This window comes from Mytilus edulis, chromosome 12 (genome assembly GCF_963676685.1).
Source record: "Mytilus edulis chromosome 12, xbMytEdul2.2, whole genome shotgun sequence".
In the NCBI taxonomy this organism is placed as follows: Eukaryota; Metazoa; Mollusca; class Bivalvia; order Mytilida; family Mytilidae; genus Mytilus; species Mytilus edulis.
In genome coordinates, this window is record NC_092355.1 from 77,127,139 (window position 1) to 77,153,519 (window position 26,381).

The 26,381-nt window shown below is 32.4% G+C and overlaps 1 protein-coding gene across 4 annotated transcripts; it reads left to right on the forward strand.

Moving 5' to 3' along the window:
• The first annotated feature begins 385 nt into the window (after positions 1–385).
• LOC139497205 (baculoviral IAP repeat-containing protein 7-like) lies at positions 386–16,208 on the forward strand. 4 transcript variants are annotated; one of them, XM_071285316.1, is made up of 5 exons: positions 386–479; positions 10,153–11,523; positions 12,381–12,576; positions 15,000–15,140; positions 15,988–16,208. In XM_071285316.1, the coding sequence occupies exons 2-5, from the start codon at positions 10,165–10,167 to the stop codon at positions 16,182–16,184; spliced, it is 1,893 nt and encodes a 630-aa protein (XP_071141417.1). In that variant the 5' UTR covers positions 386–479; positions 10,153–10,164; the 3' UTR covers positions 16,185–16,208. The 4 variants fall into 4 exon arrangements, with proteins under 4 accessions (XP_071141417.1, XP_071141416.1, XP_071141418.1 ...); XM_071285315.1 differs by lacking the exon at positions 386–479 and adding an exon at positions 7,399–7,508; XM_071285317.1 differs by lacking the exon at positions 386–479 and adding an exon at positions 8,974–9,064.
• Positions 16,209–26,381: the final 10,173 nt, after the last annotated feature.

A 26,381-nucleotide genomic window follows, 5' to 3' on the forward strand; every position in this document is an offset into this window, starting at 1 on the left:
GGCGGATCCAGAGGGGGGGTTCCGGGGGTCCGCACCCCCCCTTTATTTTGGCCGATCAATGCATTTGAATCGGGACATATGTTTTGCACCCCCTTGCACCCCCCCCCCCCCCCCCCCCCCCCTTTGCCCTGGGCTAGCACCCCCCCTTTCGAAAATTCCTGCATCCGCCACTGAGCTTAGTTATTGAAACAACAGATACTATTTCCTGTCTTTGCTATTACAAGGCATTACATAACAATTGGTTAAATCATCCTCCGAAAATAGAAAAAAAGTACAATGTAGCACCGAGCAATAATAAATTTAAATAAAAGTGATGGCGTACTAGTATTGCATATTTGCCAACGCCTATGAAAATTTCCGCACTCTGCATGTGTTTATAGTTGCACAATAATCAAAAGGCATTGAATTTTCTTCCTCTACAAAACAACTGAATAACTATATTCTTGATGCAATAAGGATTAAACATAAGCATTTAAGCGGTGAGTTTTATATTATTTTCACATTCTATAATAATAAACCTATTTTATGATGGTAATTAAGGTCTTTCCTTTTTCAAAAGTTAAAGACCTTACTGTATTTCTTTTGTTTATTATTATTATTCTTCCGCCAAACTTTGACAAATTTATCCGCGTTAACCGTAAGACGTGTCGCTTTCATGTTCACACTTTGTATCAGTGTCATGAATACCTATCCGAAACTCACCCTGTGAGTCGAAATATTTTGTCGGTTCGGAGTAATCCCTCCGAAACCCAAAAACCTTGTTATCGTTCCAACACCGTAACCATAATAGGTAGAAAAGAAACGAAGGTTGAAATTTGTTCAGGACCAGTCCCTGGTTCTCCGTTACATTTGGATCGAAAAGATTCAACGACTCATTGGTAGGGTTATGCCCTATTAAAATTAACCGGTGTCGGTTGGCCACCAAAACTCAGAAACCGTAAGTCGTAGACACCTAGGATCTTCACCATTCATCATCAATTCATGTGACTTTGAAAAATATCTCAAGGTCAAATGTGTATGTTGACCTTGACCTTTGACCTAACACCTTGTTAGCGGATAATCTCAGCAACCTTAATACTTTCAGAAGTGTTGTATAGTGGAAAATGTTTGGGTCATTAATGCGCAACTTTGTTACATTTTGATCGAAGAGATTTGACCTTTCTGTAAGGGGCATAACTCTTGTTTTAGGTTTCTGAAAAGGCAAATTCAGCTTTTACTATATGACCAAAGGTCCTAGACCCATGGGGCCTTTAGCAATGACATTGGGGATCAATGACCTTGACAAAGGTCAAAAGGTCACAGGTCAAGGTCATGTCCCATATAGCGAATTATGTGTTTTTGACCTTATTTAAAGGATTTTCAGTGTGCTTTAAAGCTTTTCAATACATTCTACGTCTATTGGAACATGTATTTTACATTACAAAAGGAAAGACCTCTCAATTGTTCAAACACAATTGACATTTTAATTGTTAATATTTGTCGTTGGGTTGCTGTGGCAATTACTTATAAACATTTCCTTACTGAAATCTTAAGAAATTCAAGATATACTCCAAAATCGTCAATAACAAACTTTGCAGTAATATCAAAAGTCTACTCTCTTCACTAATATACCTTGTGCGCATTTCATAGGTCGTAATTGCGGTCATGAAGTCTTTTTGTGACTTTTTAGTGGTCTCACTTATATATATGCGCAACGTGTATTTAGGTTCTGTTTCCGTTTTGTATATAACATAATTTTGATAATGAAGCCTTATCATTTTAATAGATATGTTTTTAGATAAGTTTAGGGCAAATCATTTAAAAAAATTAGACCTTTGAGATAACAATTTTTCCAATGTGAAGAAATCGTTACATATAGGCTGATGGATAAAGAATTCTGTTCAATCATCATTATCTCCCTTTAATTACAATCCTTTAGCCTATATGTATAATATTATCACAGAAATCTTCTTCAATATATGCATGATATCATTACAAATAAACTCCTTTAAAAACAAATGTTGGTGGTTGATAAATCCTTTTTTTACCTTAACTTTTACCTTACCATTCTTCAAGAGATTGTCTGACTTCATATTTTGAAGTATGATTGTTTGAAAACAAATTGAGCGTTAAACAAATGAAAACATTTTGAACACACAATAACACATATATAAATTCATACAATAACACGTCATATATAGATACATACAATAACACATATATAAAAATGAACTAATGCATTTCTTAATCACACATATGATATCTGCTATTTACAAGAATGACAAAAAGTATGAATAATTAAAGGATAATTGTTATCGTCATTTTATAAATATAATTCAAATTATCAGAAGTAGATCCTATTGTGAAAAATAGCACTTCACAATCCACTTAATTAGATTTTGTTTCAAGTTTATATTTATAAAACACTTCATAGAAAAGCAGAAATTTCATCACAGTAACTTAAAGAAACAACAATGTCAAGATCCTACAATGATAATAGTCATTAAACATACTAGGAATTTTCATAGCTATGTAATCACTGTATACATCGATCAAATTATTGTTTATAAAAAGCAAAGAATGAGATCAACGTTTTTTTAAGAAGACAAGACTTTACCTTTTGTTTCAACTTATAAGGGTATTTCAACTAAATCAAGTTTGATCTTTTTCGGTACTACGCATCTTCGCTAGCCAAGGGTTACGTTCTCTTCACCCTTGGCGGATTGAGATACAATTTCGGAGACACAAGATAAGGATTGTTATTGGTTGCAGTGAAACTCGCTGCATCCAATCAAAAAGCACCTATAAAATGATCACGTGTAAATGTAGAAAGTGTTTGTAAAAAATTGCCACGTGTTTACTGTGCAACAAGTCTTTACATCCCTAAACATACGACCACATTAATCGACTAATAGAAGTTCCTTTGTATATTTCTTGCACAAATGCATACATATTGATGTATATTTTCGTTTCCGGCTTTACTAAATGTGTAGAATCTAGACGCTACCGTGTTTTTATCTCCAAATTGAAGAGTTCAAGTGCTACCATTGGTCAAGAATAATTTATTCGGAATGGGCGTGTCTTTAATCTTCCGATAGATGGCGCAACTTTGTTATCACAAATGTTGGCTCAATCCGCCAGGGTGAAGAGAACGGGAGTGGATCGTAACCCTTGGCTAGCGAAGATGGGTACTACGATGACAATTTATAAAAAAGTAACTTCCGCTTGTGGTCAACAATACAATGTCACTGCTCTCCCGTTTACGTTGATTACAAGGTCACCCCGTGCTTCTTAAATATTTTACAAAACACAACATTAAACACCTAATAAGACCAAAAATGAAATTGTCTGCAATCAAGAAGAGTAATAACTAAAATACCGAAATATTAGTAAATAAAAAAAGGAAGTCCATAAAAGATGACAAACCAAGTTTAACTGGCCGTTTATCAATTTTGAACTTATAACTAAACTAAGGTTTCAACTCCCCCAGGCAGAGTTGACCTTTAGATGGATTGCTATTTGTTTAGGGCTCTTTTAGTCTTCTAGCCCTTATACATCACTGGATTACAAATATCCGGCCTATGCATATTCCTAAAAGAGTTTAATGTATGATAGAATTTAATGTAGAAACGTGTTTTTTTTTATTTTCTATCGTCTTCAAATATATATGAAAAATGCTATTTTTCAATTATAGCTACTATTAGATCTATTATTGAAAATTTCAAACATATTTGTGGAAAATTCATTTATATAAAATGTGAATAGCATTTATTTGTAAGTAACCATGTAAAGTAAGTCAATATGGCTATCTTTGCTGAATATGAATACGAACACTTTTAAAGTCAAATTGCACAAACATTCTTTATTGTGTAAACGTGCATATATAAATGCTACCAGGTTTGAGCTTCCTAAACAGCTATGAACTACTTCGCTCTATCCTTATTTAAGGTAATATGTGTGCATGTGTTTGTTGATTTGGTATTGGAAATGTGTTATGTTTAGATATTGATTCATATAAAATGGATTTACTTTAAGAGTGTGCGTTATACACCCATGCATTGAAATTAAGTTCACTTTACTTGATGAAAATTAAAACATTTACAAATAGACACAACTCATGAAGTGTGCCTAGATTGGCCGCAGGAGTATTACAATACATGCATTTGCACAATGCATTTTTGTAAACATTGTACAGTATTAGCAAAACAATTCGTGTATATTGCAGATTAACAAAGCAAATAAACACGTATTAATAATTGATATCTCAATATTTAATTTCAGTGTGCAATATATACTTAATAAAACGTACATAATTGTATTAATGACAGTTGATCGGAACTGAAATACACATAGTTAACTTTCCGGGATTTGACGTCTAATTCTGAGACGAGAAATGTCTGTAATTCTTGATCTCATTTAAGCCAATAGCTGTAGCTGTATCTCATTCGCATCATAAAACAACTAATCAGAATCTTTAAGTGATACGTAATTAATTCAAGTTGTCGTGCATGTCGTCTGAAACCGCACCGTGATTCGAAGCAAAACTCACAAGAGATGACTTCGGATATTTTATTTCTAATTTCAATAAATATTTTTTACAATGTCAATCTTGATACTAATCTCGTTACAGTTTTACGAGATTTGAAAATCGGTAAACTACGTTCGCCTGAATTTACAATTAAATAGAAATTGTATGAAAAGGGTAGCATCAGTCTTTGCTCAAGCTATTCTATGAAACAAGAGAATTTTGATATTATCATTAATCGCTTGCAAACAGTGTTGGACGTTTATCAAATTTTGAACAAATTAAGGTTAGATCCCACTATTATCAAGTGTCTTTAATGAGATGGCATTTCATGACCTTTCAGGAGGAATCTCAACATGCTAAATATATCTTATAAAGCTACGTGCAAAATGTGTCTAGAATCAGCTAAACATAATTAATGAAATGAAAACAAATGGATCGTAAGTGGATAATTCTAAAATAGTAATAAAAAATTGAAAGCTATTTAATCTGCTAATTTTTTGGCCAGTCATTTTTTTTTTACAAAATTAAGATCTTTAAAAAAACAAGAAGTTCCTAAAAGAAGGACGAAAGATATCCTGACAGTACAACTCATAGATCGAAAATAAACTGACAACGCCATTGTCATAAATGAAAAAAAAAACCAAACCAAACAGACAGACAGACAGACAAATAAGGGTACACATGACAAAACATAGAAATCGAAAGACTGAGAAACACGAACCCCCCAACAACAACTCGGTGTGATAACAAGTGCTTCATAAAGGTAAGCAGATCCTGCTTCACATGTGGCACCCGTCGTGTTGCTTATGTTATTACAAATCCGGTAAATAGTTTATTTCGGTAAGTCACATTCGTATAAAAGGGAAGGGTATTGTAAACACGACATCAGAAACATATCCGATATCATCTGTGAAACGGTCAACCAACTCGTGATGGCATCCGTAAAATTTACGAAGGGATGATCTCAAGTTACCATTTGGAACTCTTGGTTTAATAGCTTCCTTATGAGCAGCAAACCTCTATCTAGGAAATCATAATAGGAAATACAAGCCCGGGAATATCGTTTCAATTGGGATATATATATAATTTGGGAAAGCAAATTTACAGATCTAACATTGTGGGGTTGATGTGTAGACGAGTTGTATATATATAAATTGAGGGTAAATTATATGGCCTTCCAAATACCGTTTCGATCCCTAACATCACTGAAGAGACATTTATTGTCGAAATCCGGATCTGGTGTACTAAAAAAATATTGACACCTTATGTTTGTGGCAAAACATCTTGGCCACAAGTTTATTTTTTTCTGTTAAGTATTACATTTATATTAAGATCCATTTTGTTAGATCTTGTGATCAATTTTATTTGGCAATCGCCAATGGCAATCAGCAGGGTTAAAGAACATCAGTTGTTCGACCTGTTAGTCAAATGAGTTTTGTATAAATATACTTTTTAACTTTTTTGGTCTTTTTGAAAATGTGGTTTGTGCTGTATTTAGACCCTTCTACGACGAAATTTGTTTTACATGCAGACGTATAAAAATTGTGGTTTTTATCCAACGCAATCATAGGTTTGAACGTAGTTTTCAATTTATATTTTTTTATATTTTTTTGTTTGAGCTTGTATCATATTGTCCCTCCGGTTTAAATGATCCGCTCATCCTATATCGACTCTTTAAATTCAAGAGTCTATCTTAAATTGAGGGTAAATCATGTGGCATTCCAAATACCGTTTTGATCCCTAACATCACTGAAGAGACATTTATTGTCGAAATCCGGATCTGGTGTACTAACAAATTATTGACAAGTTATGTTTGTGTCAAAACATCTTGGCCACAAGTATATTTTTTTCTGTTTAGTATTAAATTTATATTAAGATCCATTTTGTTAGATCTTGTGAGCAATTTTATTTGGCAATCGCCAATGGCAGTCATCAGGGTTAACGAGCACCAGTTGTTCGACCTGTTAGTCAAATGCGTTTTGTTTAAATATACTTTTTCCCTTTTTTGGTCTTTTGGAAAAATGTTGTTTGTGCTGTATTTAGACCCTTCTACGACGAAATTTGTTTTACATGCACACGTATAAAAAAGCGGTTTTTATCCAACGCAAGCATAGGTTTGAACGTAGTTTTCAATTTAGACTTGTATATTTATATACATATGTATAAGCACGTCTGAGTCAGTGACAACTCTACAACAGATTTATCCATCGGATCACCAACAATGATGGTGATACATGGCTATGTACATTATGTATATACAACTCGTCTAAACATCAACCCAGCAATGTTAGATCTGTAAATTTGCTTTCGCAATTTTTTTGTTCTTCCCTCGCCGGGATTCGAACCCATGCTACTGAGATATCGTGACACCTAATCGCCTGCACTGTAGCCGTCCCGCTAGACCACACGACCACCTGGGCTTCACAATAATAAAGCTTTCAGTGGCCGTGTGTTACCTTTCCTCGTCAGTTTTAATCTTGCGTCGTACTACACATGATATATAAGGCATAGAGATGTTATTGTTACAGATCAGCTCAATTATCTATAGTAAAGGATTCTACAAATTAATGCAAGATACAGTCACAGAAAATAATTATATTTATAAGTACGTCTGAGTCAGGGACAACTCTACAACAGATTTATTCATCGGATCACCATCATTGCTGGTGATCCGATGGAAATATATATATATATGATGGTGATCCGATGGAAATATATATATATATACTCCGTTTGCGGCCGCTGCTGGAAGGTTGCTACATAGAAATAGAAAGTTCACAATTGGGAAGCTGAAATGATCTCTATTGTCGTTGAGTTTTGTTTCCAACCGACATATCCAATTTATTTATGACCATTTCGTCATCTGTATTTTACATTTTGTCTGTATTGCCTTAACAGGTCAAAATTTTCAATTGATTTTCCAGTACCAACAGTTACTGTTTCCTTAAACATAATACTAACAATTTCATACAGGAAAGATACTTCAATGTTGAAGAACAAGGTAATCTTTATTTTATTTTTTTGTTTGTATAGTTATATTTTATGATTATTTTTATAAAAGCATTCGTTCTCCAAATTAAAAGAAGAATATGTGGTATTGTATTTCTTTTATTTGTCTTTGGAAATTATTAACCTTTTCTGTTCGGTCAATGTTTTGTAATATCCTTTGGCGTGGCTCGGTACTTATACATCCCGCCAATGTGTTATTATGAGTTTGACTGTCCATCTGGTATCTTTCGTCCCTCTTTTATTGTTCTCTGGTAATTTTTTTCATTTTTTCGTATTATCTTTGTCTATATGCCATTTTGTTTTTCTTTGTTTTTTTTTTATAGTGAGTAAGATTATACACGATGTTGACTGCTATACCCCAATTTTCGATATTTTTACCTATAATGTATGTTTTGTTCACACATTTTTGTTAATATAATGGATTTTTATGGGACTATCATACAAGTGGACGGTTTAGCTAGATATAGAACCAGGTTTTCTACATGTAACAAGTCAGGAATATGACAGTTTTTCATTCGTTTGATATGTTTGAGCTTTTGATTTTGCCATTTGATCAGTGACTTATGCCCTGTACCAAGTCAGGAAAATGGCCATTGTTACATTATAGTTCGTTTCTCTGTGAGTTACGTTTCGGTGTTGTGTCTCTGTTGCGTCGTAGTTATCTTATATTTGATACGTTTCCCTCAGTTTTAGTTTGTAACCCGGATTTGTTTTTTTCTCTATCGATTTATGAATTTTGAACAGCGGTATACTACTGTTGCCTTTATTTCTCCGTTTTGAATTTTCCTTTGAGTTTGTATTTTTATCATTTGACTTTTTATGATTATCAATAGTGTGAATAGACAATTAACCACGAAATTGACTTTGATGTAAGAAAATAAAAGGTACATAACTGCCTTCAACTTTACCGTTTAGTAAGCTTTAAATACCCCAATCACGATAAAATTAAAAAAATCAAACAATTCAAACGATCGAGAGAAAAACTTCAAAACCAAACGGATAGTTTAGAACATACAATTGGTCGATGTTAGTGTGCACTTAAAAAAACCAACACCCTTTTGATTTTAAAACAAAGCAACGACCTTGTTTAGCTTAAAAAAAACCCTCCTCAAATCTAAATACCTTCGCAAATTATCATTACATTAATAAATTGACAAATACAATCAGAACACAATTTAAATCTAATCATTTTAAGACATACAATGACGCGAATGAACACGTCTGAGGGGAGGGGCATATTTCAGAGAGTGGTATACATATACTATCATTAGTTTTGAGTCCTTATGTCGTCTGGTTGTGTAACATTAGTGTATCCCCGAATAAAAATTGCTCGATTTAAACTTGGGCAAATGCTGAGATTTATTTATTTACTTATATTTACCCATTCTATATATACCTTATGACAGTTCGTCTATTACACATCGATATATATAATATATTGTCACTAGAACATTCTGTATGACGAGGCAAATCATTTCTTTTTTTATTCTTTACCATAAATAAAATGTCTAAAAAAGTCAAACTGATAAGTTGAGGATACTTTTGAAGGTAACTTTCATTGATCTTTACTTATGTTTATTGTGATGTATTGTATTATATCTATTTTTGGTCACCAGGATGTGTAACAACGTCTATTTTAAGTTAAAGTTATGAATGAAAGAAACTTCAAATTAAAAATATAAAGACTGGCGTTAGATCGAAGGCAATCTTGTTATTAATAAGTGTTTCAAATTGTATTACTTTTTTGTAATTTCGAAGAGTAAACATTTTGTAATTCTTTATTCTTATTATGATCTTTTAAAATATTTCCATATTTGATTTCGTTTCCCTATTGACCTTTGCTATAAATAGAACGATGTGTACTGGACACTAATCATTGTCCCCTATTATGAAATAATAAAAAGGGTAATCCGTTGTGTCATTATCTATTTGGCAGGGGATTATTAGCTCACGATAATCATTAACGTCATACAGGTTTTTATTTAAACAATTCCGAATATTACTTTTAGCTATTCTACGGAGGACATCGATTATATTAATTTACAATTACATTCAATAATCATTTCTAGTTTTCTGAGGAATACATTCATAAATAATTGCATAAAAGTAAATCATTTTGTAAATGGTAGGACCAATTTTATCTGAATTATTTAAAACCAGTGGCAATTTGTAATAGTCCGTCAATCTTTTCTAAAATTAACTGATTCATAGATTCAAATTTATAGTTGGAACCCCCTTTTTTTTGGCCGATCAATGCATTTGAATGGGAGCATATAGTTGGAACCCCCCTTTACTCTGGGTTGGGAACCCCCCTTTTAAAATGGCTGGATCCGCCACTGAAACTCATTATCAGCAATTACTTGTGATTTGGATATTTTTTTTGTGTGTGTGTTTTTTTTACATTAGATTTATATGACAGTCTCTATCTTAACTTTTCTAATAATTAAAGTTCATTTAAAGAAGGTCCGATCTCCTTGTTGAAAACCAAAAAGGAGGAACATGAACATATGTAGATCTACTACCACATTTAGCACCATCTCGATTTCATCAGACAGGTCGTACCCCCGGATAGATATTGTTCTAAAACAAACCAGCAACATAATATAATGATTTAATAAATTAAATAAATTTTGTAGGATATCGTCAATATGAAGGCAAAAACTTTTGCATCAGCACGAGAATTCAACGAAACTCTTTCGATGGAACCTTTTTCACTCCACGAGTCGATCAAAGGAAAGAAGCAGATACAATTAATGTCATTATTCAAAGAGATTCCAGATAAGGGAAGACTTAAGCGGGATGACTCGTTAAGTTTAGAATCGTCAGAAAAACAATGCCTTTCAGAGGGTATATTAGAATGCAAATTACTATTGTTGCAAATCCAAAAACATTTGAACAAACGAGGTAATTTGGATATTGCCACAAATATTGTGAAACATAAAAATAAATTAAAAGCGACTTGTGAAAAACTTGAAAAGAAAGGAAATGTAAAGACCGACGATGAAAGTTTTATCCGAATGCATGATCCAGAAAGTATACATTTACATGGAAAAAAATATGATATGAAAATGGTTAATGCAGAAGGAATACCAAGACAAGAGTTAGGCAGTTTATTGAGACTACGTGTACCTCAATATCATACATATTATCTTTATCCTTTATCAAGATCAATGTCAAATGAAATGATGAGATTTTCATCATTAAGTACATTCCCACGTCATATAGATATCAGCATGACACGTTTAGCAAAAGCTGGTTTTTTCTTTACTGGAGAGGGCTGTGCAACAAAATGTTATTCATGTGGTACAACTTACGACCAATGGAAATCGGGAGATGATCCTTCAGCAATTCACAAAAGTATATCACCATCTTGTATACTTGTGAACAATTTTGGTTGTGAAATACCTCCGTTTGAAGGCGATAGTTACTTAGTAAGAACACCTCCAAAAGATGCCTCTACATCTATGAACGTCGGTGTTCATGACAAAAATCATCAACAAAGTCAAGGTACAGCATCTTCACCAAGAGATGCGTACACTGGTCACAAGATAACGACAGTAAATGCAATAAGTGTTCAAAGTTCTCATGCTTCAACCGGAAATGCGGCTAGAAATATGCCAACCAGTGACATAACAGGAGAAACTGGTGACGATAGTAAAAATAATTCAAGGACGAACGACTGTCAACACGATTATGCATCGCTTGGTATTACCATTGACAAGCCGAAGTATCCAGATTATGCTGCTCTTCAAGTTCGAATTAGTTCCTATCAAGGATGGCCATCGTATCTTGACCAAACACCACGCGAGATGGCTGTATCCGGATTCTTTTTTGCAGGTTACCATGACTATACGAGGTGTTTCTTCTGTGGAGGTGGACTACGAAACTGGGAGCTTGGTGACGATCCTTGGGTAGAGCATGCGCGTTGGTTTCCACAATGTTCTTTTTTGAAACAAAACAAAGGCGATGTATTTGTTAATGACATTCAGAGACGGAAACAACAATTGGTAATTATTCCTAATATAAAAAAGATTATGATTGCCAATGAGACAACCGTCCACAAGAGACCAAAATGACACAGAAATTAAAAACTATAAGTCACCGTACGGTCTTCAACAATGAACAAAGCCCATACCGCATAGTCAGCTAAGTATATTTATGGACTTTCATGGCATAAAACAAGGTGAATTGCAAAAGAAGGGAAATTGGGAAAACTAGTATAAAAAATACGGAACGTTAAGGTAAAATATAAAAAAGAAGTCCATGAAATATAACAAAATCAGGCGTTATCAGCATGATCAGTAAACGGAAGAAGTGGTAAACAATTGTCATATTCCAGACTCGGTCCAGACATTTTCCGACGAAAAATAGCGGGTTAAACCTGGTTCGATAGCTGTCTGAACCTCCAGATACTAAGAGAGGATCGGAATTCAAAAATATTGAATCCAATAAAAACAGACATCATCATGGCCAAACATAAGAAAGAACACGTCACATTGAAAACTAAAGACTGAAAGACAAACCCAACCAAAAAAAAAAAACCAAACAAAGTCAGGTGTTCCGAACGGGTAAGCAGTTTCTGATCCACGTAATAATATAATGAGAAATTATCAAATGTGTTGGCTAAACTTAATAAGATGGATGTACACGATAAAGATAATGTGAATGCATTTAGTATGAACAAAACAAATATATGGGATGTGAAAGCTACTGCAGAAATGTTGTTTTAGTATTTTTTTTGCTTTTGTTACCTTTCTTTTTATGAATTACACAGACAGTTTTCAAAGACAGGGCATCATAAGAATGTCTCATAATTTATTTATTCATGTTTTCATTTATTTGATCTGAAAATGTTTCATTGAAGGAAAATACTACTCAGCAGAACAACTTACAGTCATTGTCAGCTGAAGTTAGCGGTAGTAGAAGAAGTACACAGACTTCGACAGACATTGATACACATCCATTACTAGATAGTGTCGCTGTTAAAAGTGTTTGTGAGATGGGATATACTAAAGAACAAGTTGTAAAACCATTACAGATAATCAAGGACTCGGGACAAGGTAACCAATGTTTCTAGCATAGATTTGATTGATTTTGGTTCCTATTTAATCATTAATCTTATAGTTTTTTTTAAATGGATGTTTTCGTATTGATCCTGTATAATTTCAAAGAACAGTCGGATAAGATCGAAGTTAGCTGTTAGGCTCGACGGGTAGCATGGTGCCAATACAGCTGATTGAGATCCATTACGGCTGTATGGCCATCATTTACTAAGTACTCTCATTAAATCTATTCCGATGTTTTATATATTATCAAAACATAAAGCACAGGCATAGTAAAAGTAAAATCCCGAACTCCGAGGGAAATCCTAAAAGGAAAGTCCATAATCAGATGGCAAAAACAAAAGCTCATACATATCAAACGAATGGATAACAACTGTCATATTCCTGACTTGGTACCGGCATTTTCTTATGTAGAAAATGGTTACTCAATCCTGGTTTTATAGATATAGGAAGATGTGGTGTGAGTGCCAAGGAGACAACTCTCCATCCAATAACAGTTTATAAAAGTAAACCATTATAGATCAATGTACGGCCTTCAACACGGAGCCTTGGCTCACACCGAACAACAAGCTAGCTTTATCTAGCTGAACCTCTCAATTGTATGACAGTCGCGTAAAATTCAGTTATATTGACAGCAAAACAAAAAGACATAATAGGTGAAAATGTCAAAAATAGGGGTACAGCAGTCAACATTGAGTTATAATATTAATCACTATAAAAACAAACAAATATGTCAACAAAGTAAAAAACACAAAAATATGCATTTAGACAAAGCACATTAGCAAAAACGAAAAACAAGAATACAAAAATTTACCTTAAAAATAACATAATGACGGGATGTATAACTACCGAGCCACGTCAAATAGATATTACCAAAAATAGACTAAACAGTAAAAATAATTAATTTCCAAGACAAATAAAACGCCAGTACCTAAAATCAATACTTTAAGACCATCGTGTATTTTTTGTGGTTGATAAGGAATATTTATCAACAAGTTCTAGGTATCTTCCGATGTTTTGTTTTAGAAAACGTTCAGAATTTTAATTTTGTTGTGTATTTGGTATCCTATTCCAAAGTATTCTATGTCAATATATCAACCGGATGCGAAACTAGCATATAATAGTTATCAAAAGTACCAGGATTATAAATTAGTATGCCAGACACGCGTTTCGTCTACATAAGACTCATCAGTGACGCTCAAATCAAAATATTTATAAAGCCAAACAAGTACAAAGTTGAAGAGCATTGAGGATCCAAAATTCCAAAAAAGTTGTGCCAAATACAGCTAAGGTAATCTATGCCTTGGACAAGAAAATCCTTAGTTTTTCGAAAAAAATCATATAAATTAGCCCCGGTTATTGTGCGATGCGTGTTGCTTTTTGTATTATTATGTTGATGGTTGGTGGTTTATCTGTTAGTCTTTTTCTTTGGGATTGGTGTTGTCCGTCTTTCTTTAAATTATGGTGTTTATTGCCCCTTTATTATTTCAGATAAATGTTCAAATTAATGAAATACATGTATATATGTATATCTTTTTTCATTTAATATTGCTCAATCTGTATTATAGTTGATATTGGGGCCTAAGTCTAAGTATTTCACTTAAATTAACCACCATAGCAGGAGGTTGTGAGTTATAACCATGCTGTTGGCAGGTGCGTTCGACTCCTAATTAAATTGACGAGGATAGACAGGTTTCCTGACGAAGAATTGTTATTCTCTTTGGTTAATTTTGGTTGATCTCAATCCAATACAATATATAGCAAAATTTTACGTAATTTGCATAGTTGCCGTAACATGACCACAGCCATTACAATTGGATTATACATGCCCCCAAAAATTTGCAAACAATGCCAATTCCTAAGTCGAATCAACCATTTATCAGCATATAGGTGAATTGTACATATGTTTTTACTTCTGTTCGTTTACAGATGAACATTGTCTACCTTGAAACTTTCGGCCTTTTCAGAGTTAAAATCGGAAGCGAAACCGTGATACAATTGCTATAAGGAACAACAAAAAATCGTCAAAAAGCCAGATTTAAAAATAAAAGAAGGATACAAGAATCGATTATTCATGATCTTTCCGTATATAGAGAAACACCTTGGAAGTTGAATTTTGAGGTGAAATTACTTTTATCTTACCTGTTAAGTTTACGACCAAGTTTGTTTGAAACAAAATTATGATTTCGTAAAAGGTTGAATATTATGCCATTTCCCTTAAAAAACACAACTGTTTTTGTAAATATCAGCCAAAATAAGTTTTCAATGACACGTAAAGATGAGAAAGACTATCTGTAAAGTTTATATAATTTGTAGAAACAACATAACGTAATGCAAATCATATGACAAAGCTACGAGGTAAAATGGACATCATCAATCATTCATGAAATTGCTATTACGTTTTTGTATTTTATTTTCAGAATTAACCGCTCATAATATCCTGCAAATTTTACTTGATCGTGAGGATGCGATCAGATTCAATACATCTCCATCTACACAAGCCACCGAGAGTGTAGCAACGCCTAGTACTTTATCGCCAAGTACCCCAAACTTACGAGATGGTGAGTTATTTTTTAATGTCAAGATTAAGGGAAATAAAAATAAATCAGTTTCAAACTTTGTACCTTATTGACAAATAATAAGTAATAAATAATGTATTTGCATGCATTTTATACACCTCTGAAGAAGGCAAAACATAACAATAATAAATAATTCGTAGTGCAATGGACGTTTCTAATATAACTGTATATGACACTTCAAGTTGACCTAAAGTGAGGCCCCTCATGGGGGGGTCCTAGTAATCACATAATCACCATTTTTTTGCCAATATAATCACATAATCATTAAATATTTGCTTATCTTTAGTAATCAAATAATCATAAACTAAAAATACAGTCCTAGGTAATCAAATAATCATGAAATATTTGGCTTATTAATCAAATAATCATTAAAAAAACGGCCAAGTAATCACATAATCAAAAACCCCATGAGGGCCCTCTAAAGTAGGCCATACAATCAATCTTGGTACTAATTCAATCTTGCATGTGCCAAGTTGGGGATATGACAGTTCTTATCCATTCGTTTGATATGTTTGAGCTTTTGATTTTGCCATTTGATTATGGTTTGAATTTCCCTCGGAGTCATTTTACTTTTTGCATTTGAATTTTTTTACAGAATGTTTACAGTCTTCTTAAAGGATTTGAAAATCAATAAAAAAAGTTTTGACTTTTTAATCGTTTGGCCTCGAGAATCACTGAACAGACACTGATTGTCGAAATGCGCATCTTGTTCAACATAATTGGAACTGTTTAAGACAAATTTGAACACAAAAGTTGAAAACATAATTATATTCTCTTTATTACCCTAAAATTCATGAGCAAATGTCTCAACTGTGAATTTTTTTTTCAGAAGCAGAAAAAATATTAGAAGAAAACCAACAATTAAAAGAACAAAGATTATGTAAAGTGTGTCTAGATTTAGACGTCTCTATCGCCTTTCTACCATGTGGACATATAGTGTGTTGTAAAGACTGCGCACCTGCTATGAGAAATTGTCCAATATGTCGCAAATACATAAAAGGAACTGTTAAAACATATCTTGCATGACAATAAAATATATGTAACATTCAATCAATAGTAATATCCTCAATTTCAGTTGATAATGAAGTCAACACAATGTTCATGAGTTACGATGTTTACACAATGTGAGTAAAAGTTATTTCCCTTTTGTCGCTATGTGGGATGTCAATGTAATCAAGTTTCTTCACAAATCAGTCAAATTTCACACTTATTGTTATACTGACCGCTATACTCAAGAAGAAAAAAATCTGCACATTTAATTTTTTTTCAGCGACGGTTGATTCTTCTCTTTGATCTTGTAAGGATATATTATAAGAGTTGGTTGTATCACATGATTCAGTTTTGTTATCCAAATAAGGAAATTAATAATTTATGAAATCAAAACAGCGACCCAGGTGTATAACTCACACTCATCTTCTTCTTTCGGCACGACCTTTAATGGGAACACAGGCAGATGATTCATAGCTTAACGTCCAGTGGCAAATAGTTCATGTATATTTAGGAAGTGATTAAACTTACTTTTAATACAATAGTTTAATCTTGTGTTTGAGCTTTTGATTTTGCCATTTGATTAGGTAATACCTACGGTGGAAAAAGTGTTCGGCTGAGCGTTTTAACAAATGGTCCGTATTTTTGTTATAAATAAAATGTGAATATCGTGAAGGACAATATCATATATTCCCAATAATGCTTTGAAACTTGATCTTGCAAACTGACTTTTCCCTCGGAGTTCAGTTTTTTTGTGATTTTACTTTTTTTCTAGTTTATAACAGTAATATCGTGAAGGACAATATCATATATTCCCAATAATTCACAAAAAAATTGTGCAATGTTGATAAATTTCAATCTTTTTGTTCTGAAAACATTTTTCTATAACCTAGCAGTATTACAATATATATAAAATCAAGGTGTACCAATAACCCAGTACAGTTACCTATTTTGTTTTTTTTAAATTTCAGTGCATCCTACCTTTATTTATACAGTCATAGTAAACAAAGGAAAAGGAGTAAACAATTAGAAAAACTCAATATAAACCAAAATATTGAACTAAAAGAGCCCCCCCCCCCCCCATCATATACAAAATAATGAATTACAACAACATTTGAAATGCATAATATATCTAATAAAAAGGGAAAAACAACACTTTACAATTGTATGAATATGACCAAAAGGACAAGAATAGTCAAATCATATAAAGTCAGCTTTGGCTTATGAAGTCGACACCTTAACCTACTAGTATTTGTATTTTTTGAATTTATAAATTGAACATATTTATTGCACGTTGCTTATTTAACGTCCAGGGGAAAATTGTTCGTGTTCAGGACAATAACAAATCAATAAATCCAAAAAGTAGGTCATGTCACATAGTCTACTTGAATTTTAAAATTTTAAAAACTGAATTTTAATGTGCGTATTGTTATTCTTTTACTTTTCTACATTGGCTAGAGGTATAGGGGGAGGGTTGAGATCTCATAAACATGTTTAACCCCGCCGCAATTTTGCGCCTGTCCCAAGTCAGGAGCCTCTGGCCTTTGTTAGTCTTGTATGATTTTAATTTTTAGTTTCTTGTGTATAATTCGGAGTTTAGTATGACGTCCATTATCACTGTACTATTATGCATATTTTAGGGGCCAGCTGAAGGATACCTACGGGTGCGGGAATTCTCGCTACATTGAAGACCCATTGGTTGCCTTCGGCTGTTGTTTGCTCTATGGTCGGGTGGTTGTCGCTTTGACATATTCACCATTTCCTTTCTCAATTTTACTTATAAGGTGCCTTCAAATGGCTGTTGCAAAGATTTTCAACTTGCAATGAGCGTAGCACTATCTACACGCTTCATTATGACCGGACGTGATTGCGTTCTTGAATACCCCACAAGGCCAAACGGACGTTCCACAAAGTTGGTTGGTAACAGGACTTATGTGATCATATTTCTCTTTCCCTGTTCTTCTAGGAGGTAATTAATTTTAGAAAGATTTGTCATGAAACATTTCAATACAGAAGTACTGACTACTGAGGATAAACTTTTTCAATGTTTTCAATAAACAACGAATTACATAATCTATAAGCTTCAATACGATCCTTTTTATATGATAATTAGAAGGAAAAAAATGTGTATATAATATGCGTTAACCTCACAAATATATATACCTTGTCAATCTTTTAGCTATACTGGTGCTTTATTACTGTGTGACCAAGCATAGCATACGCTTGACCAGAATCCTCTCCACAGTTAAGCAATTGAACATTGATCTTGATTTTCATTTCTGGAACGATAAAACGTTATTCTTATATGGTAAGAATTTTGCATTCAATCTGATTGGTCTATTACCCGGGTGTAAACAACACCCCCATTCTAGTCCACTAGGAGATGAAAAAAATATGCCACTTCCCCCCAAAAAATATGTTTAGGGAAAAAAAAAGAAAAAGAATTTTAGATTGAAAAATAAATAAATTTATAAATACTTTGCTTAAGAAAAAATGTAAGCACTAATATTCCCCAAAATAATCAAATTTTTTAATTTTCCACACATAAAATAATAAAGATCATATTTGAAAAATGCACAGCAAACGTCGGTGTTAAAAAGTGTGTAATGGAAGTTGGTCATACGATTTGTTTTTCAATTTTATTCCCGTAAATGGCAAAATAAGAAATGAATTCGTTATCTCTGTGTAGTCATTGGTGTACGGAATTTAACACCAATGTTGAAAAACTCATACGAATTTCGTCTTGACCTCAGGGTGTATATATTTTCAACACCGGTGTTAAATTCTGCACAGTAGTACCTCTGATTACACCAATATAGCTAATATTACCATCAAGACAACAAGTAAATAGTAAATGAAACATTAAGAATATATATTTTCTTTAAAAAAAAAGACCAAATTTACACGCTTTTCACACTATGTGTACGTACACCCCAGTCTAGCATATCTCAGCTCACATAAGGATTGTTTACATCACTAGATATAAACTGTGTTATGTGTATGAAATACACAGTGGTACACTAACATGACGATTTCTGAATGCAAATAAAGGATAACTTTTTATGAAATAAACGGTACGTGAATAAACTCATTATAGATACCAGGACTAAATTGTGTATATACGCCAGACGCGCGTTTCGTCTACAAAAGACACATCAGTGACGCTCGAATCCAAAACAGTTAAAAAGGCCAAATAAAGTACGAAGTTGAAGAGCATTGAGGACCAAAATTACTAAAAGTTTTGCCAAATCCAGCTAAGGTAATCTATGCCTGAGGCAGAAAAGCCTTAGTATTTCAAAAATTCTATAAATTTTGTAAACAGTTAATTTATAAATATAACCATATCAATGATAATTCATGTCAGCTGACTACTGGGCTGGTGATACATTTGTACCCTCGGGGAAATAAATCTCCACCAGTAGTGGCATCGACCCTGACAGTACAATATGGCCAAACTGGTTTTATGTTTTGAAAAGTACTTTATTTGAACCTTGCCATTGGATTTTTCAAGTAAAGTCACTGACATATTACATTTTAACAGACCACTATCTATGAAACACGGTCATTAGTCGCCAAAAAGGTCCGTTCGATACAGACACAAGAATGTTTGTAAATTGTCTGTATATTCAAGTATACATAGATTCCATATACAAATTTCTGTTAACCTTTGCCTTGTTATGTGTATAAAAATGGCTTAAATCTACATTTAAGAATAAAGCATCATAAGGCTATATTCAACATTTTTAGAACAGAATCATTTATGGTTGATGATATCATGTTATCATAAATACTAATTTACCTTCTATGATCTTGTTTTTAAGGTTTTAGCATATTTTTTCACAAGAAAGGAAGTCTGTTAGTTTACATTATTGATCATATTCACTCATAACAAAGTGTTCATACTCTAAAAGCCGTATCAAACTACTCGAAAAATCCACGATCTTAGCCGGACACTATACATAGAAGGATAATGAAAGCGGAAAATTTTGACTGCAATCAGAAAATTTAAGTTTTTCTTGGTAGGTTGAAGACATTTTGTTTTTCGGCAGTCCATGGGTAGATTGCTGAAAAACAAAATGTCTTTAAAACCCCCCGCATGTTTGAAAATATAAATCTATACAAACTAGATCATCAGATGTGAGGTGAGCTAATAGAATAGCCAAATTAATGCTGAAGTAAATTTTTGGCTGAAGAGTTTAGCAGAGCAGCCAATTCTTGGTTTGGTCAACTTGGTTTGAGGAGCAAAACTCTACAACTAAGTTGAGTGAAATATTGCATACAAAATGAAACCAGGAAAATCCAGGAATATTCTTGAAAATAGACAAAATATTTAAATCATTGAAGACCGGAACAAGCTTAAGAAAAACAGTGTAAAAACAAGCACATTTGTTTTATGACATATACTGAAAAAGTACTGAAATAACTGGAACTTTTACATGATAGTTTTGTCAGTTAAATTATCTTTGATTGTTAGTATGTTACAGTTGTCTCGATTTTATTATATAATAAATAAATTTGGTGTATTTACTGTCTTCTGATTGGTTAAAAGTATTAGTTTTATTTTCTATGTTGTCAATTTTTAAGGAGACACGCCCACTCTGACGTTGTGCATTCATGCGCCAACATGTGTGTACGTTGTTATTGTTTTAATATAAATAATATAAAAAGTTCTTTGAACCTTATTTTTTATAGAAATTTATTTATAATGAATGGCAATAATTTATTTTGACTTTATTGAACCATAAAAATAATTTTTGACTCTTCACATTTTACATAATCCGCTTCGCGATTATTCAATGTGAAGAGTCAAAAAATAATTTTATGGTTCAATATAAATTCAAAATAAATGATAGCCATTCATTAAATGTTTATATGTCCATTTAAACTGAAAGCGCAAACTTCTGCTTCTGTAAACTCTTTATTTATATCATTCATGGAAACAGCTAGCATTTTTCTATCAATGTTTTATTCTTGCCATGGTTTTTTGTTTGGTACAAGGTAATAAAGACCATGAACTAAAATTCTAAATCTGATTGACTTAAGACAATTGTATACTGTTTTTGCTATATAAAATCTTTTTATAATTTCGGTTTTAGTAACTTTCCAAGATTTGTAGGAGACATGACGTAATTGATTTAGCATGTTTCGAGAGAAGATCTAGATTAGAATCGTTGTTTACATTATTTAATTATAAAATTTCATTACAATAAAATAACTTGATAACGCATATGGCGAAGTAAACATCAATGATTACACATGTCTAATTTGTCCGGATTTATTCATTCGACAGCTCGAGCTAAGTGCTAACAATCGTCTTTTAAACTTGAAAAAAAAGATGGTAAAAGCATAATTCAGAAACAGCTACTTAATTGGTTTCCAGTATCAACAGAACTTAATTTCAATAAAAATAGTTGCTTTTCTTGTTTTCAATCCTCTCTATCTGCACATCTAAAAATTGACCATTACTCTTCATTAGAGAGTGATTGGGATACTTAACATGACACTTAAGGTGATATGGACATATTCCGTCATCTTGAATTGTAAAATAGCAGAAAACAATAGGAATAGAGATATAATTTGAATATGTCATCAAATGTCGATTCAGAAATGAGACGAAATAGTAAGAATATTCATTTATATGATCAGATCAGTGGCACTACAGTTAGTGTCACTGATATTTTTTGCAACGGTAGGTAATTCATATTAAAGATAAGGCCAATCTTACTATAAGAAAGAAGAAGTCATCGTAATACCAATTTTTTGGGCAATTTGTATTCGAAAATCAAAAGTAATTGACCTGATTTTTGATTTACATGTTTTTAACGCGACGTTTACGCACCGCATTTGGGCTTCCAAGTGGCGACCAGTTAATGGCGTCAAAGTGACATCAAAAGAGACATTTTTGAGCTCAATATTTCAGATTATGTCATACATGAAATTGACATAAATTTGAAATTTTTGAATGATTTTACTATATTTGCAATTGCAGGGACAAATAAAACTAAATACAAAATATTGAGAAGATACAAAAGGCGTCCTCAGAATCTTTCAGTTTGCAAAGCAAATTAAAAAATAATAATCTCAACAGTAGTTTTTTTAAGAAATATCATGTCATAGTAATTTTACGTATAATTCAAAATACCCAGCTTCACAATAAACAAAAAGTAAACCAATAACAGGTAAACCATATGCGCAGCAACTTTAAACTGTACATTTACTGCGATCCTGCTTCCGTTTGTCTCCTATCCATCTATAACAATAAGATAATATAGCCCCAGCACAAAATCCTAACAGTTGATTGGATTACAAAGGATTAAGTATAAAAAGAGCTTCACGTTCTGGTATTGTTTGTATGCTGATATTTTTTGTAGACAAAATTATGAATAAATTGATGAACTTTTGCTTGCACCGGATCTTCCAATCTCATGTTTATTGATAACAGTTGATAACAATCTCGTGATTATGGATAACAGTGTTTTAAAAAAGGAACAAAATCCCCAAAAGACTTTCTGCGTCCGGCATCCAGTCGTTATTCAGTGCGTATATCCTCCACGTGTTCCTAGGCACATAACGTCTGATATTAAATATACTTCCTTCGTAGATATATAAAGTAATCAAAGTGTATTGATGTGATAAAGTAAAATTCTAATAAATCCTATAATATAGAATGATATCTTTTGTTAAATACAACCTCAGATGATCACGAATTCTGTATCAATTTACTTTATTTCGTTTATGATTCGAAAATTATCCTTCATTAAGTGCATTCATGTCAGAAGTACTTAATGTTTTCAAAATTGTGAAGTCAGACCAAACATGGTGTTTCTCTTTAATCATAGAGGTTTTGGGTTACAGGTTGAAGTTGAGAAAGTATTTTGATATTTTTAGTTAAAGTAAATATTGAATGACTATCTGAAAATCGTGTTCACCGTAAAGAATGAGACATCTTATTAATTGTATCACAAACCAAAAGGGAAATATCTTAGCGCGATTGGTTGAATTTTGGATTTTGGAAGCGTGATTGCAAACCAAAAAGTGTCAGTGTACGCTTTTGAAATATTACCGAGGTTGTATGATTCTGAATCGGTGAATTTAATATCTAAATTAATGGAACTTTAACAATAAGTACAAATATGTACAAGTAAAAGAAAAAGAAGATGTGGTATGATATCCCATGAGACAAATCTTCACAATAGACCAAATGACACAGAAATTTACAACTATAGGTCACCGCAGGACCTTAAACCACGAGTAAAACAGTTATGTATAATTAAAGGTATAAATTATTACCAAGCTTGACTTATCAGCGATTTGTTAACATGCCATGAGTACATCACAAAACGAGTGGAATGAGATTGTCTACTAAAATTAAAAGTGTTCAATCTTCATTTTTCTGTTTCTTGTTTTTCCGACCATTTGATGTTACATAATTTTCACCCTATTCATTTTAGTAATGGTATTGTCTGTTTTTCTTCGACTGTTTTTTATTGAACCCTTCGTATCTTCTTTTCAATCTTTTATTTCAGCTATCCCAGTATATGGTATGACCAAATCGAAATCATTGGTACTAATCAATGAGACAGCAACCCTACCTCGGTAATCATGGACAGTTGGGAAGTACATTTTCTTGCTTTGGAAGTTGTCAAGAAACGCATTTTTTAATGAAAGTTAATCAGTAACAAACGCTTTAAAAGTCACATGACGACATCATTCGCAATCTTAAATTGTTTATTTTCATTTCTGGACCAAATACTTAAATGATAGTCACCCAGTATACAACTGTTGATTTCAGTTATTTGTATATATAACGTGTCATTGTTACCGGTATTATAAAGTAATTTTATGTTCACATCATCATTTCTATTGTTGACAGAAAAGGAGGAGTTAAAAAGTCAATTATGAGTCTCGAATTTTGAAAGATAATGCATCCGTTTACGTCAGTTATTTCTTAAGATAGGTTTCGTAGTAATTCATTCATAAATAACCTCCAAAAAGTCGATACTATTATAAAAGAGTATATATAGGGTGTATTGCTAAATGAGTTTGTTATTAACATGGTTTGATTCGACTTCTAATCACTTACTAGTTGGAGTTTCTCAAAAGTCATAGCCTTTAATTGTTTAAAAAATTCAGAATCATGTGTTTTTTGTTTTGTTTAATCATATGTGAACATGTATGAACACGTACTTTTTACCTTTGATTGATATTCAATAAACAAGACAGGAGATTGATTTTAACGCAATTCAACTGAACAAAAGGGGAAAAATCGGATTTTGTCAAGACATAAATAAAAAAGGGCAAGTAGAATATGAAGGAAAATATTAAACGCAATTTAAGGTATCAAATTAAAAAAAAACCAATCCCCTCAATAAAAAAGAAATATTGAGATTGAAACAATGTAATATATACATAAGATACGTATGCAAATTTGTCCTTTGTTATGGATAATCTTTACGATAAGTCCATTTTCTCAAAAGTGAGAACCCTAAGCTATTGACAACCATTAAAAAAAAAAAACCTATCGTTGAAGTCTAATTCAACTTTAAATTATATTGCCAATATACATGCAGGAAGTTCTGATTGTTTTAAATGTTAAACCACAATATATGTCAATCTAAGAAGGTTTGATTCACCAGCAGCATTTGAATGAGATATACTAAACAAAGTTTGAAAATTAAATATTAAAAGTATCAGAATAAAAAATAGACATCATACATTTTCGAATATTCAGCATGCATCATAGTAAGGGAGCTGGGACTAAGACTAACGGTACATGTAGGTAGATGGAGAAGTTTTTTCTAAATGTTTCACTACTAAGTGATAAACTTATTAATGTATCTGTAAAATGATTGCGCGCAACTCAAACGTACTTATGTTTTCGCGCAAAAATAAAAGGTAGTGAGTTCATATGTAATGAATTAGGTTAAAAAGTACAATACTAAGAAATAAAACATTTTTCAACGGACTATTTTCTAATTACTTTCAAAATTTCTACATGATGACAAAATATAAGACATTTCATTTAAAACAATATTTACTACAGTTTTACCTATAAATGACATTACTAATCGTGTTTTTTTTTTATATATATTTAGATATCAAATGTATATATTAATGACCTAGTATGGTTACATGTAAATAAGATCAGAACATTTGAAATGTTTATCCTCATTATTGTGGTTGCGAGGGTGGAGTATGTTATATATCACGTTGTTATATGATAACTATGACTTGGGTAAACTCATTCATAAATAATACCTATTCATAATATCTTATGAATGAAATTGGCGGGTTTTGTTCATGATTGTGACGTAATAAAGGCTGTAGTATGTTTGAGTGTTCTGAATGATAGAACCAGTGATAAAATTATATAAAAAAGATTTTGGATATTTGCCATGAGACGTCGTCGAATAAAAAAATAAAAAACGTGAAATGAGCTTGGACTCACATTACCTTTTTACTTGGATTAAACTACTTGGTCGAACCATCAATTTCTTGAGGAAACATAACAAAATTAGCTAAGCCCAAAAAGTGCACAAATATTGAAAGCGAAATGTTTCACTAAATGAAAAATGTTACAAATCTCAAATAAAGATCAGGATTACAGGATAGAGATGTACAACACTCTACAGGAACAAGAGGGCCGCTAAATTTAAAAGTATACCTCAAATTAAGATGAGAAAAAGGCATATGAGTAGGTCTTGAAATGGCTTGTTCCATTTGATAATGCAACTTATTGACCTGAAAATCATTACGAAACATTGAACGAAATTACAAAATACAACATGCTGTACGTTTTATATGAATATAGATTTTATTTAAGTTGAATGTATATTGTGTACACATGTGTAGGGTAGAATACATTGCGGTGTGGAGTGAGACGCTTATGTTGACTTACTCTTGTGTCTGTTATACCCATGTTATTTTATCAACCATAATATGATCATAACTATTGGTATATACATGTAAGAATATGTCATGGGCACTTGACCCCGAACTGTTTACCTATGTAAAGGTACATAAGTAATTTTTTTTTTTTTTTTTTTATAGGAAACGGTAAAAAATTACATAAGAAGAAATGAGCAATAACCCCGAACCCCTTTTAATTTGTTTATTTTGTTATTAAATTTCAATACAGTATAAACGCCAGATAAAACCATCGAAATAAGATTTTTACAATTTGATTTGAAAATTATAAATTCCCAGAAACGATGGTAATTTTTTATTGTGGAGTGC

What these genes read in the sequence shown, in the direction of transcription:
- LOC139497205 (XM_071285315.1), top strand. An exon ending in AGAGACGGAAACAACAATTG is followed by an intron (nt 11,524 to 12,380) that starts GTAATTATTCCT and finishes GTTTCATTGAAG; the next exon opens with GAAAATACTACTCAGCAGAA. An exon ending in AATCAAGGACTCGGGACAAG is followed by an intron (nt 12,577 to 14,999) that starts GTAACCAATGTT and finishes TTTTATTTTCAG; the next exon opens with AATTAACCGCTCATAATATC.